This window comes from Amblyomma americanum, chromosome 1, assembly GCF_052857255.1.
Source record: "Amblyomma americanum isolate KBUSLIRL-KWMA chromosome 1, ASM5285725v1, whole genome shotgun sequence".
Classification (NCBI taxonomy): domain Eukaryota; kingdom Metazoa; phylum Arthropoda; class Arachnida; order Ixodida; family Ixodidae; genus Amblyomma; species Amblyomma americanum.
Genome location: NC_135497.1, coordinates 323673978 through 323688858, shown reverse-complemented (window position 1 = coordinate 323688858; position 14881 = coordinate 323673978). Strand labels below are relative to the sequence as shown.

Sequence of the window (14881 nt, the reverse complement as noted above, 5' to 3'; positions counted from 1 at the left end):
CTCAGCTCAATTGCACAATATACTATCCTGCCAGAGGACGATTGTAGGATGCTTGAGAAATTTTCATCCTAGAATCATACAGCAAAGTACAAACTGAGGAAATCCTCATGAAGACATAGCCTTTGATACACTCAAAAGGTACTTGGAATGTCCTATTCGGGATGAGGACGTTCTGACCATTTGAGGACATCCTCAGGACATTTTGTGTCGCCTGGGCAAGGGCAGCTGGGGCCAAAGAGCGCCATGGCACAAGGTTTGTTTCTCTACACAAGGTGGGGTCAAAGACCCATTTTCCAAGCATTTCACCCCAGATAAACAAAGTACCAGGCCAGGGGGGGAAAGCTTGTACCTACTGCATCACCCCGCACTGGATCCCGCACTGCCAGCATGAAAGGCCAATGCTTTAGCCGCTCGGCCACTGCTGCCGTGACCATCGCGCACTGTTCCTCCACGACACGGAAACAGTTCATCGTAAAGCTTTTATTACCTGAAGAAAAGGTAACTACAAGACAAAATTATAAGCACAAGATTTATGACGCCTCTCACTTCAGTGTAACATTAAAACGTTGATTTCATTACCTGCCAAGATTGCTTATTATCCTGCAGTCAATGCGCTTTTGCCAAATGTTTCAAGCTGTGCTGAAGGGAAGCAACAAGCGTTGGGATCGCTGGGAGATTTCTCTTATTGAAATGCATGTCATTTTAACGTGGCCGAAGCTTTAGTTCGAATCAAACAAGGTCGGCTCAACGAGATTCCACTTATATCACCACGGCCATGAAAAGGTGTAGGAAGTGCAGGGTAAAACACCCAGTTAGGCAAGCACAAAGATGCAAACCACCACAGACAAGATTGAAGAACCAATTTTATTGTTAAAAGATGGAGATTGTAGGGGAGGTGGTGACACACTGCAATATATATCTAGGAAGAAAAAGGACATAGGGAAGGAGCAAAAATAAGCTCCATAGAGGAAAGTTCACACTGCAGTTAAATCTAGGCTGAATATATTAAAATACAAAATGATACATGTACATGGATCGCGAGTGGAACCTCGTTCAAACAACCAGACTGCAAGCATGTTTCATTTGCACAACTTTACGTAGAATATAGACGCACTCTTTGACACAATAAAGAATGCTAACAGGCATTCCTCTTAAATTTACGGTTTAGTTTATAATGTAGGAGATGCTCTTTAGAGAATGAAGTTACTTGAATAGGAATCTAGCTGTCTTTTGTGCTGATATCTATAGAGATTTACAAAAGCTTACACTCACTATAGGCCTGAACAGTCCATTGAAGTCTATACTCAGACATTCACCTGTGAAACATGCTCAAGTTACAACCAAGCGATGGAGCATCATTCAGCTGGTACAGAGTTACTTTCCAATGCCTGGCTGGAACAGCAGAGTCTTGAAAAACACCGTCAACAGATTACACACTGAGAGATGCACCAACGCACCTGGTATAGCAGGTTTTATGTTCTCCACTTGTGCACCTCTCCTTGTGACAGCTGTTGGGTTTGTTATTCACACTTTATGAACTAAGCACGAGACGCTGAAACCGCAATCCCGTTAGTTACTTCAAAGCTCATACTTGTCTACCTACAAAGTTGTGATCTTTGCCTACATGCCAGATGTCCAAAGTTTGACTTGAGGCAAGCGGTCAGAAGCTGTTGCTGCTGCTTAGAAAACATTACTAAAATTATATTTCCATCGAGGGATATCTTCATGCAAACCACCTAAAGGTTAAGTGCGCATGTCTTTGAAGGCATTAAAAGCAATTACATGTACCACAACCTTCTATTTAATGAATATGCAAGATATAATGCATATTATGCCATGTTTGCACTGTTGCATTAATTTGAAGGCAAACTGCACAAAACGGTGCAGAGAACGGCCTAGATGGTGTTGCTGCCTTCATAGAATCAGCAGTAGGTTTATTTGAAAGCTCTTGTCCACCACCTCATCCCAGCTACAAGTCACTTCATTGTTCTAAAAGATGTTCAGCCATGTACATCGCCTATACTGCAGATTGAAGACAGAGCATACTTAGAGACATGCACTCTACTTTTTCCATGTAAACGAATTAGCAAAAATTTCTCCTACCTCACAAAGCCCCATATATTTTTGAGCTGAGTAGATGCATTAAGACTAGCACGAGTGTTGAACAAGGCTGGTACCAAGATTGCCCCCTTAGCTCTCTGCTAACAAGGCAGAACTACAACTGTCAGTCGGCTCTCAAAAGTCAGCTGTTCAAATGAGCTTTTACATGCGTCATAATCCAAATTTTTGGCTTGAATGTCAGCATATGCGATTTACAGTTCCAAATGATATAGTATACCTTTTCAACATTAACAAGCACAGACAACAAACATGAGTATGGAAATAGATGTCATGAATCTTGATTTAGCAAATTGTGATATCCAGAACAAGTTCAAGCGGGACAAAAGGTCTTGCATTGTGGTTGAATGGGTTTTGGATTACCAGAACATTGCAAGCAACCATCCTCCTCAATGTCTCCATAGAGTATGTGAACTACACGCACGGGTCGACATAGCTTTGTAAAACACGACTGCAGGCAGAGGAAAAGAAGGCAAGTGCACGTGACACAATCAATGCTCTCTGAATTAAAGGCATGCTAAACATTTCCGGTCTTAAAATTTGAACTCGGTACAATATTGCACTCAACACAAGGAACACCGTCTAAAACATCACTATAAAAAACAATAATAAAATGTCTATTTTATTATATGCAATATGAAAACCTAGGCACACCTGCAATAAACCAGTCTCGCTATTTTTTTTTCTTTTCTTTTCACAAGACAACTAATTTGGATGTGTAAAGGCACCCAAGAGAAAAAAAGTTAGAAGTGTTGCATAGCCAATGTCCCTTACAAAAACAAGTTATTTACGAAATGGTCATCTGTTTACTTAGGTGTGGCTTTTTGAAAGCTGTTCACAAGCACAAAGCTCTTGATCCTGATGAATACAAAATATTTATTGATAAAGTCTGCATTTCAAACAATGAAGAAAGAAGAGTGCACCAAGGAATGAAAACAAATTTGTTAGGAGAGTGTATATCTTAATTTATAAATATCAGGCTCAATATAAAGAACTCTTCACGGCTGCACATTTCTCTTGTTTTTAAGAGGCATGTTCACCATAACAAAAACTTGTTATAAAATTTCATGTCAACAAAACAAGCACAAACAAAATAAAAACATGCAAATACCAGTTTTCAAGACAAAAATAAAGGAAAAGAATGCTCGTCTTCAATAAAAGGAGGAAAGCCGACTGCACAGTGACGCAGAAGGATGCAGGGAGTGCAGCGAAGCACACAACTGTGCATGTCTCAGAGCCCAACATCACATCACAAATGCAAAACAGGGTTGGGAGAGCCCACGGAGAAAGCGTATCCAAGCGAACAGCACCAGAGACGAGGGATAGGGTGCTCTCTTTGTCCTCTCTGACAAGAGCAAAAGAAGCCAAACAGGTATCACAGTGCACAATACATGCACAAAGACGCACAAGGTTGAAACTTTTTTTTCCCAAAGAAAGGCTGCACTGGGGCATCCTGCAGCATGCGACAGTTACACCACAACTGCAAGTGCTGCAACCCTAGCCCCCGGCCGCACAAATGTGCGGCCACTGGCCGCAGACGTGAGGCAAGAGGTAGCTCAGTCCCCTTCTCTGTCTCAGCCCCACTGCTGATACTGCCCTCCTGTGGCAGAGGCAATGGCAACAAAACTCAACATTCTGGCACTCCTCACCAGAACCTTGCAACAAAAGGAGGTCTACAAGTTCAGTTACAAACTCGTCTGCAACTGCAAGTGTAAGACATCCACTCCTCGAGCCACAAGAAGGAGAAAGAAACAACAACAACAGAAAAAAAAAAGATTCTGCCTTTCACAGCCCTAAGCACATACTGTGTTTCGTGCTCTGGGTCAGAGACACATTCTATGATGCTTGCAGAACAGGTGTTTTGCTGTGTGCAGAAGGAAAGCTGTATGGTGCAACTACCCTCAATGTATGCCTTACATTTTCTATAATGCCAGTGCAACCACATCTAATAAGATATGCACCTAAAGCACTGCACTATGCAAGCACAGCTTTCATGTCACAGGATTAGGTGCCTGCAATGCAAGGTGTCTCATGTATAGAAATTTCTTTCCGCTGCTGTGACAGGATAAAGCACAAACGGAAAGCCTGTCACTGGAAAGAAGGTTCTTCTTTCACTTCATTGAGAGTGTAACCCTCAGGAAAAAAAAATGTTTACATATCAGCTAACTACAGAGTGAGTGTAGTATAGGAAAGGCAATTCATGACTGAGTACATGTTTTTAGGCATAAGGGGGCAACAAGTGCAATGGATAAAACACTCCAGCTGAAATGGTAATGTGGTACAGTGACCTTCAGTTGCCAAAAAGGTAACTGAGGTCAAGCCTTAAGATTGGGCAGGTCCATGACAGCTCTTGGCCTCTGTTAAAGGCCAAACCTGCAGAGGTATAATTCACACACAGTGCTTTGAACAAATCAGAAACCAGGCGCGAGAGAAAAATAATGCAACAAGTGGGCCCAAGAGGGAACAGTTTACACTAGAAGAAACAAAGGTTCAGCTGCAGTGGAGAGCTGAGGCCAGCCCAGCAACTTACAAGAGGGCAACATTTCAGCCCATGTATAGATGGCCCTAGCTAAGGTGATAGTGCAAAGGCTCTAATGCGTGCGAGAACCTCCCACATCTTGCTGCACTGTAGCAAGGCTGCCAGCCTTTCGCTACATTCACCAGTAGATGCACCCCGCGGAAACAATTGCCCAATGCAGAGCCTACCTCAACAACCCGACTCACTCCACAGTACAAAGACTGCACCAGTGGCTGCGTTTAAGCTTCAGCACCCAACACTGCTGCTGATGGAACCACAAACATGAACTGGAGGCAGGTATCTCTCTCGGTGCGGGCTGCCAGAACCGTGGCACGGGCGAGTATGACAATTTGCAGAGGTACCAAATAAAAAGAGGTGGGGAAAGGGTGTGAGTGGAACCATGAGAAGCCAAGGTTCTAGCAGGGCCCTGGCTACTTGGCCGAGGGGTCAGGGTGCATGCCAGCCGAGTTTCCCGAGCGATGAAAGTGGACGTTCTGCCACTTGGTGTCCTTTCGGTGCCACACACGAGTCTCCTCGGTCTGTCGTGTGCGTGGAATGCCCGCCCTGCACAACAGAATACAAATTCTGGACACGGATGGCCAACCTGCATGTGTGCTCGCAGACGTAAAATACACTCTTTTGTGCCCACCACCTCAAAAAAGAAAAAAAAAACATCTTTTGTTATTTCTGCAAGCTACAACAATGGGTCAGAGAGTTTATTCGTGGCAATTGTGCTCAGCTTGCTGGCATTTACTGCATAAAAAGTGCTGAAACTAGTTCAAAGGGTAGTAAGGTTATGCCCCACATTCTGTTGGATGATTTGTATTTTGGCATCACCTTGTCATAACTGTCTCAGCCTACATGGAACCCTTTCCAATGCATATGCACTGAAGGAAGATTAAAAGTTTAAACGCTCCAAACCTGAATCAAAAGAAAAAAAGAAAATGAAACGATGAAATGGCGGCAGATGGCCTATTGTCTCATGAATGGCTAACAGCAATCAGGACGAATTCATTACAATTTTTGTGGAGACCTTATTGGCTTTGTCCACTGCTCACCCACATAAACCCACATGAATATTTAACAGTCTCAGAAACCAGCTGCAGCGTCTATTTATACAGCCGTATTTTATACTGTTTTATATGCTTAAAGTGATAGAAAGGCACACCTGTCGATGTACTGCATCAGCCGAATGTAAGCAATGCAGGCAGCATCATCCCCTAGTAGGTGCACTGTAGGATTTATTATCGTTGTGTTCTGCGACTTGTAGCTCTTTCCTGCGCCTGGAAAACAACAGCACAATTACATACCAAATGCAGGTAACACCAACTTTACACCACAAAAGGTACTTCCCCACCGCAATTTTCTTAGAATGTTAATTCTTTTAGCAGAGGTTATAACGCTTTGTACACGGACTGGCCTATCTAGTATTCATTTAGTGTCATGTTTTTGTGTGAACTGTCTGCAAGTCTGGGAACCTTTAGTATTAATTCAAATAATTTTAACCGCAGTAATTAAGCACTGCAAATATAGGCACTACTTGTAAAACATGTCGGAGTAGGATTAGGAGAGGCACAGAAAAAGTCTAAGAAAGGAAAAATAAAACATTAATTGGGACAGTGTGTGGTCACAAAACGCAGTAGAGGAAAAAAAAAGCTAAAAGTATGCACATAAGAATATGCCTTTACAGACTCAACTCTCACCCAGATTGTTGAGTTCCAGGAATTGGTGGAGCATTAGGCAAAACACAGGAGACAGAGTCAATCAGCAGAATCAATTTCTACTCATAACCAAATTCACGGTGATGAACTATATGATATTTCTCATAGCCTCCAGACCACTGCTTAAACTTTTTGTATAACTGGACTATTAGGGTTGACAAAACATGTCAACATTAAAACCAAAAGAGGGCACAGTCAATGCATGCCCTCCATGTTAATAAAAAGAAGCCATTCCTGCATTAGTTATGCTAAGGCTGTGCAAACAGTTACGCAATACTATGCTTACTGCTTGCAACAAAAGAGTGAAGCTAAGCACTTAGTACACTACATAGCCATGCAAAGCAAGTTTTGTTTAAAAGGACACCCTTAGTTAGGATCATCCGCAGCATTTCATTTTATTTGTGCAGAACATGTATCCCTAAGCAAGCATTTTCTGCCCCAGGGTTTTCCTAGTACCAAATAATGTGTGCCACTGAGGCCTGCCCTTATTTGTAAACAAGTGCAAACACATTCAACCCACAGAAGGTAAAACCACATGTGATATGTACCATAATCAGTGCCTGACTACCTCCCACCTTCGTGCACATAAAAAATTTTTAAGCCACAAATCAGCGACCTAGACGTCCAAAACTTCAAACATTAATATACAAACTTTAGTATTATGTTTCGCACCACTACTGACTTTAAATTTAGTCATAGCAAAAATTTGGTAAGTGTAATCATATTGTGCCATGCAGTTAAAATGTTACGGTCAAACCAAAAATCAGTTGATCTATTGTAATGCGGTCGTAACTATTCTACTGCACATCCTATTAATCAGTCAGTCAATGGCATTGGGGCAGCCGCACCTTTTCCAGGAAACTGTTTTCCTGGGAAGTGGTAAACTCTAGTGGAATAGACTATGCAGTTTTCTTCTGGCCATCTTTAAAACAAAATACAAATTTAACTGCCGTTTTAAAGAACAATCAAATGGATAAAAGACAACTGATTTTTGCTGACTTTAAAGAGCAGAATTCTTGGACATCAATTTTAATTGTGAGGTAACTGTGGAACATTGTAAGGTACTGCTATGGAAATACTGAAAGTAATGATCTATTCTTTCGATTCATAGCAAACTCTTTTCTGTAAAGTTTGTTCATCGCTTGTATCGAGTACTTAGTTAAGACTGCCATAAAAAACCAATGGCAAAATTTTTTGACAATAGCGAAAAAAAGACAAGTTGCCGAGGGGAGATCAGCGGATATATTGATTGTTTAATATTTATGGGGGTTGAACGTTCCAAAACGACTCAGGCTATGAGGGACAGCATAGTGAAGGGCTCCAGCAATTTCGACCATCTGGGATTCTTTAACATACACTGACATCGCACAGTACATGGGCCTCTAGAATTTCGCCTCCTTCGAAATTCGACCGCCGCGGCTGGGATCGAACCCGCACCTTTCGGGTCAGCAGCCGAGTGCCATTAACACTCAGCCACCGTGGCGGCTAGGATATATTTCCTGTTGAAAAATGCACCTGTCCAGAATTTCTGGGTGTGATATGAATGAAATGTTTTTGCTAACAGAACCTGAATATACCTGGTGATGCCACAACTAGGCTTAAAATACAATGTGTGCAGCTTTTATTTTCTTTTTCTTAACCACCCATCAAGGGCTGTGGCTAGGCTTGTTAACAGCAACAGAGCTGTACGCTATGTGGCCTATAAATTCGCAGCAGCTGCAGATAAAGGCAGAGAAGTGCATGTTGTCGTTCCAAATTTGCGAAAATTATCTGGCCAAGTGTAAATTTGGAAAAAAAATTTGGATCTACAACATCTGCTATAAAACCTCAGCAGTCACTTGATTTATCTCCAATTTTCTAAAGCAACACTGTGTGTAAATAACTACACCCAATTCCACTGCCAATATTACCAATTTTTTTTAGCTTCCCGGCACTCAGTCCTTCATTTGAATTTTTTACTCAAATGAAATACTTGGGAAATATTCTCTTCTGAACATATATGTCCACAGAGTTCACTATCTAGAACTCGAGAACATCAAAATGTAGCCTGACAATAATTAATCTGACATTGCCTTTAGCAGCTGGTGCGACACCCAACAGGAAGTTGCGATTAATTTAAAATGTGCCGACCTAAATATGTTATGTAAAAGTCTTACTCGAGTCTAGAATTTAATTCAAATAGTATTACAGTTAAGTCAGTCATCCAGTCAGAAATGAACAGAAATGAAGTGCCAATGAGCCCTAGAGAGGCATCGCTAAAAGGCCCATGGTTGATAACAGGTAAGCCTTACTTAGGGCATGCACCTTCACAGTAAAGCAACACACGCATTGCCACCAATATTAGCAGCAAACAACTTGTGCAGATTGACAAGAAGGACCAGCCCAGCATTCACACATCTTTAGCTGTGCGAGTTAAAGATCGAGAATCCTGCAACAAGCACAATTACCAACTAGACACTTGATTCCACAATGAAGCGCTGCAATACTCTACCAGTTTTTACCTGGCTGGTTTCTGCAATACGTTATGCAAGATCCCAGGAGGACAAAGTCCGATGGACCATCTAGACAAGCTACCCTGTCCCTACCAGCTGCAAGTTCTTGGGGTCATAACAAAGCAGGCCACATGATCTTGTTTCTGGTCAGGTAACTGTACATTACTTCTCCTTAGCCTACCTGAGGCAACACGGAACATGTGGTTGGCTGGTAGGACTGACAAACAAAGATAGGGCTGGACTGCAAAAAACATTATGAGCACTGAGTGAAAAAAAAACTTCATATAATATAGACATGCCTCAAATATCGACCTTTGTAAGCAGTTTACGCTTGTAACTGCACCATCATAATGCAGCATGTCACAATGTTCTTTGCAAGGAACAATTACACACAGATAGGATTCCATATTTTTACACTTAGTACTTAACGTTGGTGCTGACACTATACAGGTGCAAAAAAACGTGTCCAAAAACTATGGAGGCTTTATGAAAGCACTTCAAATACCTATGCAAAATTTCGTCTGGCAGCTTTGCAGAAGGCATCTTTAATGGGCGGCTCTCGAGGATAATCAAACCTTTTGAATTGACTATCGAGTTATGTTTCATGGACCTCCCGATCTTAGTTTCGAAGAATAGTTTTTCAAAATAATCAGGAAAACAATTATAAAACAGTAAAAACCAGGAAACAAAAACCAAAATTGGGCTTCAACCAAAGCGTGGTGTCACAATAGACCAAAAACAAGCAAAATTTTTTCTTTCAGGTAGTGCCGGGCAGAAATCGACAGACACACAGCTCGCAACATCACACATACAAGGTTGCCCATAGAAACTGCCCCCATTGAGACCATGAAATGGGAAAATTTTGAATTAATTTACACTGAAACAATATGCCACCTGGCTGTGAAATTTAATTGGCTCAAAGGAGCAGAAGACTTCGGAGAGCCAGAAGGTAAAAGTAAACAGCATGAAGGTGAAAAACAGAAACTGAGTTGCCCAAGTGCCCCAAAAAAAAACGATGTTTCTGTTGTGGAAGATCGGTAAAAAGCACAATTTGGCATCAAAGACTCAGCAGATGCTTCGAGAAAGCTCTAGTATATATCTGTGTGCACAATTAATTCTATTTAACGCTGAGAAATCGTTTCAACTGTCATGTTGCCAATGGCTTCTGGCATCCACTATGTCCTCCCTAGACAGCTTGCCAGCTCAAGTATGCATTTTAGAACAGCTCTATTTGCACACAATTAAAAAGAATGAATGAAGAGGAAACATGATACGATTGGTGCTGTTAACCTGTAAAAGTTTTTAAGAGTGGCTACAAACGCAACCCTGAACACAACTCCAATTAAGCAAGTAGGTTAGAAAACAAGCAGAAGCACGAGGAGCTGTTGCCACACAACGGCAAGCTTATCTGGGGACTTCAGTTTCACAATTAACACAAAATATTTGCCACACAGCTCACTACTTGAATACGAAAGCACTGTCATGACAAGTCCAGATAACCAGAAGCAGTTTCCACGTGATGTGCCAATTAAACAAAAAATTTTCTTTATTGTGCTTTTAATCCCAAACTAGAATTCTTGGGTAGTTTAATGCCAACTTGATTTCCATTGCTTTACTGTTCTCTTTAGGTCTTTGCACGTCTTTTTGATATTTCTTTTTTTACATTAGTACCATTCCAGAAAAAGTGCCCGACTACTGCAGCATCTTCAGCATGAGCTTCACAAAATATTACCCAGGTGATAATGAATGTATAAGCCCATAAAAATAAGCAAGTAAACATGTGAAATAACGGCTATTAGCTTATAAACAAAAATAGTAAATAAATATCTGTTCACAGATTTGTATCAGCACTCGTGTTTTAATAGTGAAGGAAGATGTATTGACCTTCTGAAGCCCTTTAATGCAAACCACTCAAGAAATAATGTAAAAACGGTATTAAAAGCATTTCTAAGGAGAGTAAAGGTAGTTGCGTCCACAGTGCAGAGCATGGTACATGGGGGGATGTACAGCTTATGGTGCGAAATAATTTATGAAGGAAGACAACAGCTTTTATGTGCACATGTTCTGCACAAGGTTTACAATGATAACCTCTGGTTTCAATATTTTGTATGTTTTGTGTCAGGGAATATCTTGCAAAATTCACAGTATTAAACCCCACAGATGTTTTAAACTGCAACTCTATGGCTTGCACAGCACAAGCTATAACAACAATATGCCCCACGAAATAAACTAGGCAGGGAACAGTATCAAAACGTACTTCTGCCTATGCTAAATATAAAAAAGGCTGTGTAAAACAATCTAGATTTTCTTCTCAATTGGCATGCCCTCTCCCCCTCCCCTTCCTCCCTTCCCCCCAATCACCCCAGAGGTGTTTTCCAAGTAAAAATTTCTTTATATAAAACTAAACAAGAAAAGCAGCAAACAAAAGCATACTTGGAAATTAGATCATCATAGAAACCTGAGCCGGTACTCAGGCACTTCTCCACAATAATAAAGCCAAGCCATTACACTCAAGCAATGATGTATAGTGTCCTATGCGAGATGAACAAAGCTTTTAAAAAACTCCATTGCTACGTGAGGTTGAAACTAATGCAATGTCAATGATTGTTATTTGGTGTCAGTTTCCACAAATTAGTTAATCCATTAGTTAATCCATGAACTTACTGTCTGACAAGCAGCTTCGAAATTTTCCAATTCTCATGGAAGTCAACATCACGAGTAATCCAGGCAGAATAAAAATCATGACATTTCTGTGCCTGTCAAAAAATGATTAATGCAGAACCTGACTGTTGTTTGCCGGCATGAAGTGGATGTACAAGCAGACATACTTGTCCTTGTGTCAGAGGTTTCCAAAGCTCGTGCTATCTCCAACACTTTAGTGGGTTAAATCATGCACAAGCCGCGCACTGGCACTCACCAAAATTGGAACAGTATAAAAGGGCTTCAATTAATTAGTCAAGCTGCACTCTGGTTTTCTGAGTTTATTTAATGATTACTAGCTGTGTCTGAAGGAACCTTTCATAGTAAATATACTGCCATACAAAACTTTTGTGTCTGTATACCCCTTTAACATAGTCAAAATATGCAGCATTTTAAACAAGAATTCATAATATTTTTAACCATTATTTTCTGTATGAGAACAATTCAACCAAAAAATCTGAACACTAATGAAATATATACAGTCAAACCCACTTATAATAATACTGAAGTGCCACGGAAATACTATTGTTATAACCGATAATTGTTATAACAGGGTTGTGCCGATAAAAAGAAAACATGACAAACTTTACAGCATTTAATGACAGGAAAGGCCTGCAGAGGCTTTATCGTTCTAATGCCTGCAAAAACTCATTATTTCGAACTTCAGGGGACCAATAAAAATGTTCAAACTATCGAATGATCCCGAAAAGATAAACGCTTGCACCATGGTATATTTATATGGAGAAGGACTGGACAACGGTTGCTTGCTTTTGAGGTGAGAACGGCGTGACGATGATTATTTTTCATATTTTCATAAATGCTGTATTGCATGCATACTGTTGGGAGCGTCGAAGCATAAAAGCTCAAAGGTTCAAGGGCTTTTGCACTGTAAGCGTGGTTTGGCTAGTGCGGTTGTAGCGTCTCCATGTTTTTGTTTGCTTCAAGGTTGACCTGCACTGACCGGATTTAATTGTTATAAGCGATAATGTGCTACAACAGCATTGCTATAAGCAGTTTATTTTACCATAGAACACAAGGTAAAGCTGACGGTGTCACGACTGACCATTGTTATATCCGATATATTGTTATAACCAGCATTGTTGTAAGTGGTCTTGGCAGTGCTTAATTCCTGAAAAGATAATATTGCTCTGCCAGTTCTCGATACTCGCATACACCATTATCAACAGGTGCCATGCGTTATCGCCACGTAACAACCAGAGGCACACTGCCAAACACAGGATACTAAACTAAGGCACTCGTACCAGGGGTTATCACACTGTTATTACAGTTAATTCTCTATTTTCTGATTAAGTCACTTGAACACCAACTAAACAACTAATTGAGGGTTAGTACTACACTACCTACTAAGGTTGGCTGCAGACTCCTTTATGCTCACACAGTTTTCCAATTTATTAATGCTGGCTCTACTGACATAATATAGGTTGTATGTTGCATGTAAAGTCAGTCACAGACATAAAAAAAACTTACTCAAGCAGTATTACTGGCAGTCACGTACAGCAGGCAGTTTTTTTATTTTTTTACCTCATGGTACTCAAGCAAATTGCTACAGATGCATGATAAAAACTTTAAACTTCTTAAAATTGCACAGCAATACGACAAACACAAATGCCGTAACCTTCACAACAGTACCTCCATATCAAGACTGTTTTTTACCCTCCCAACAAAGCGCGAGGTACCCACAACAACTGCACCAAGAGTGGACATTTTGAACATCCCATGAGTGGCAGTGTTCTTGAACAAGCCACTGGCATGGCATGCCATGCACAAGTTAACGCACTGTCAGTTGCTACAAGTGTGTGAGTTCTCCACAATCTTCTGCCATTCATGTTTCCGTCAAAAAAAATGGTAAAGAATAAAGTTTTGACCGAAAGCTTAATAAAATTGCATGATTTACTTTATATATCTTTCCATGCTACAATTTCTAGTTGAAGCTTTACATGCATCTCCAATGATTTAGAAGCTAGTTAAGAATTCCTGGTAATTATCTTAATAAATATAGTAAAAAATGTCACATCCATCTGTACAACTACCAAAGAGAACATTTATTTTAGTTTCATTTGTACAATACGTACGAGTTTTTCATTATAAAGCTTTGGTTCATGATATGTCTGACACCTTGTGTATAATTACAATTCTGTCTTTCAGACCGACATCCGTCCAAATAACATGCAAATGTGAGTTTTGTTTTTGTTTCTGCCCATAAGATCTGTTTACATGTGCTTTTACCGTTTTTATTTGTTGGAATTGTATAACCTGATGTTATCTGTAGAACTGTGAACCCCGCTTCCCTGCTGTAATACCTTGGTGCTGCTGAGTACAGTGTAATTAAATAAATAAAATAAAAATAAATATGATGCATTTTGAAACTAGAACTGAATACAGTGAAAAAGGCAAACAGAAATAGAACAGCTAGATTAGAAGCACAAGGATTTAAAATTTGTTCACAAGATGCATGTCATTGCCACATATGATGATTAGAGGTCTCACACTAAAAGGACACCATACTATTTTTGACTGAACATCTTAAGAGCTTTGCACTTTGAAACATCAGCCATTTATGCAAAACCAGCATGCCAGATTAAGTTGGCTACCAAAATTTACAGAACACATGAGTGTTAGTAGAAATGTACGTTGGCACCGCCTGCCTACACGTCACCTGCTGCTTACAGTGGCGCTTGGGCATATGTGTGGTTTTTTTTCTGCCTGCAGGTGCACTTGCTTGCATCCAATGCCCACTGCTTTAAATGGACACTACGGAGAAATATCAATACAAACAAGAAGCTATGGTAGACTGATACACTACCCTTCAGGAACACTACCAGCATTTTTACTGCAAGAAATGGTAACTGCACTTCAGAGAAAATTGTAAATAAAGTCCTCAATTTCTTTCCCCATTTACACTCCCACAAAATGTGAGCAGCGTCAGGTCATTTCTACGATACATATTCCTCTGAGCTTTTCAGGAACCAAAGAAAAGGAATAAAAATCAAACTGCTTGCACACTGAACAGACAGCCATTTGTTGAAATATTTGTCAGCATCCTTCATGCTATGAAGCTATGCTCCCAAAATACTGCGGCCTCACCATTCAGGAAGGGCACTAACAACCCTGAAAGCTTGTGCTTCTGAAGTTGCTGCACATGACAGCTTCATGTAAGCTGAATGGACAGCATGCACAACAGGCGAAGCTTGGCATTCTTGGATCTCGGCAGTAACTAGCCACACAGATCTCTTCTTCTGTTGCATATAAAAGCGATGACCCAATCCTGGCCAGTGAAGAATTCACGCGATCAAACTATGTTAGCGAAATCC

At 40.6% G+C, this 14881-nt stretch overlaps 1 protein-coding gene across 1 annotated transcript in view; it reads right to left on the bottom strand.

The window, feature by feature from the left end:
• Positions 1 to 843: 843 nt before the first annotated feature.
• The window catches only part of CaMKII (Calcium/calmodulin-dependent protein kinase II), a 130229-nt gene continuing 116191 nt past the window's right edge, over positions 844 to 14881 (bottom strand). The window contains 2 exon segments of the mRNA XM_077649803.1: positions 844 to 5200; positions 5805 to 5919. Coding sequence (XP_077505929.1) covers positions 5068 to 5200; positions 5805 to 5919 — 248 coding nt within the window. The 3' untranslated portion in view covers positions 844 to 5067.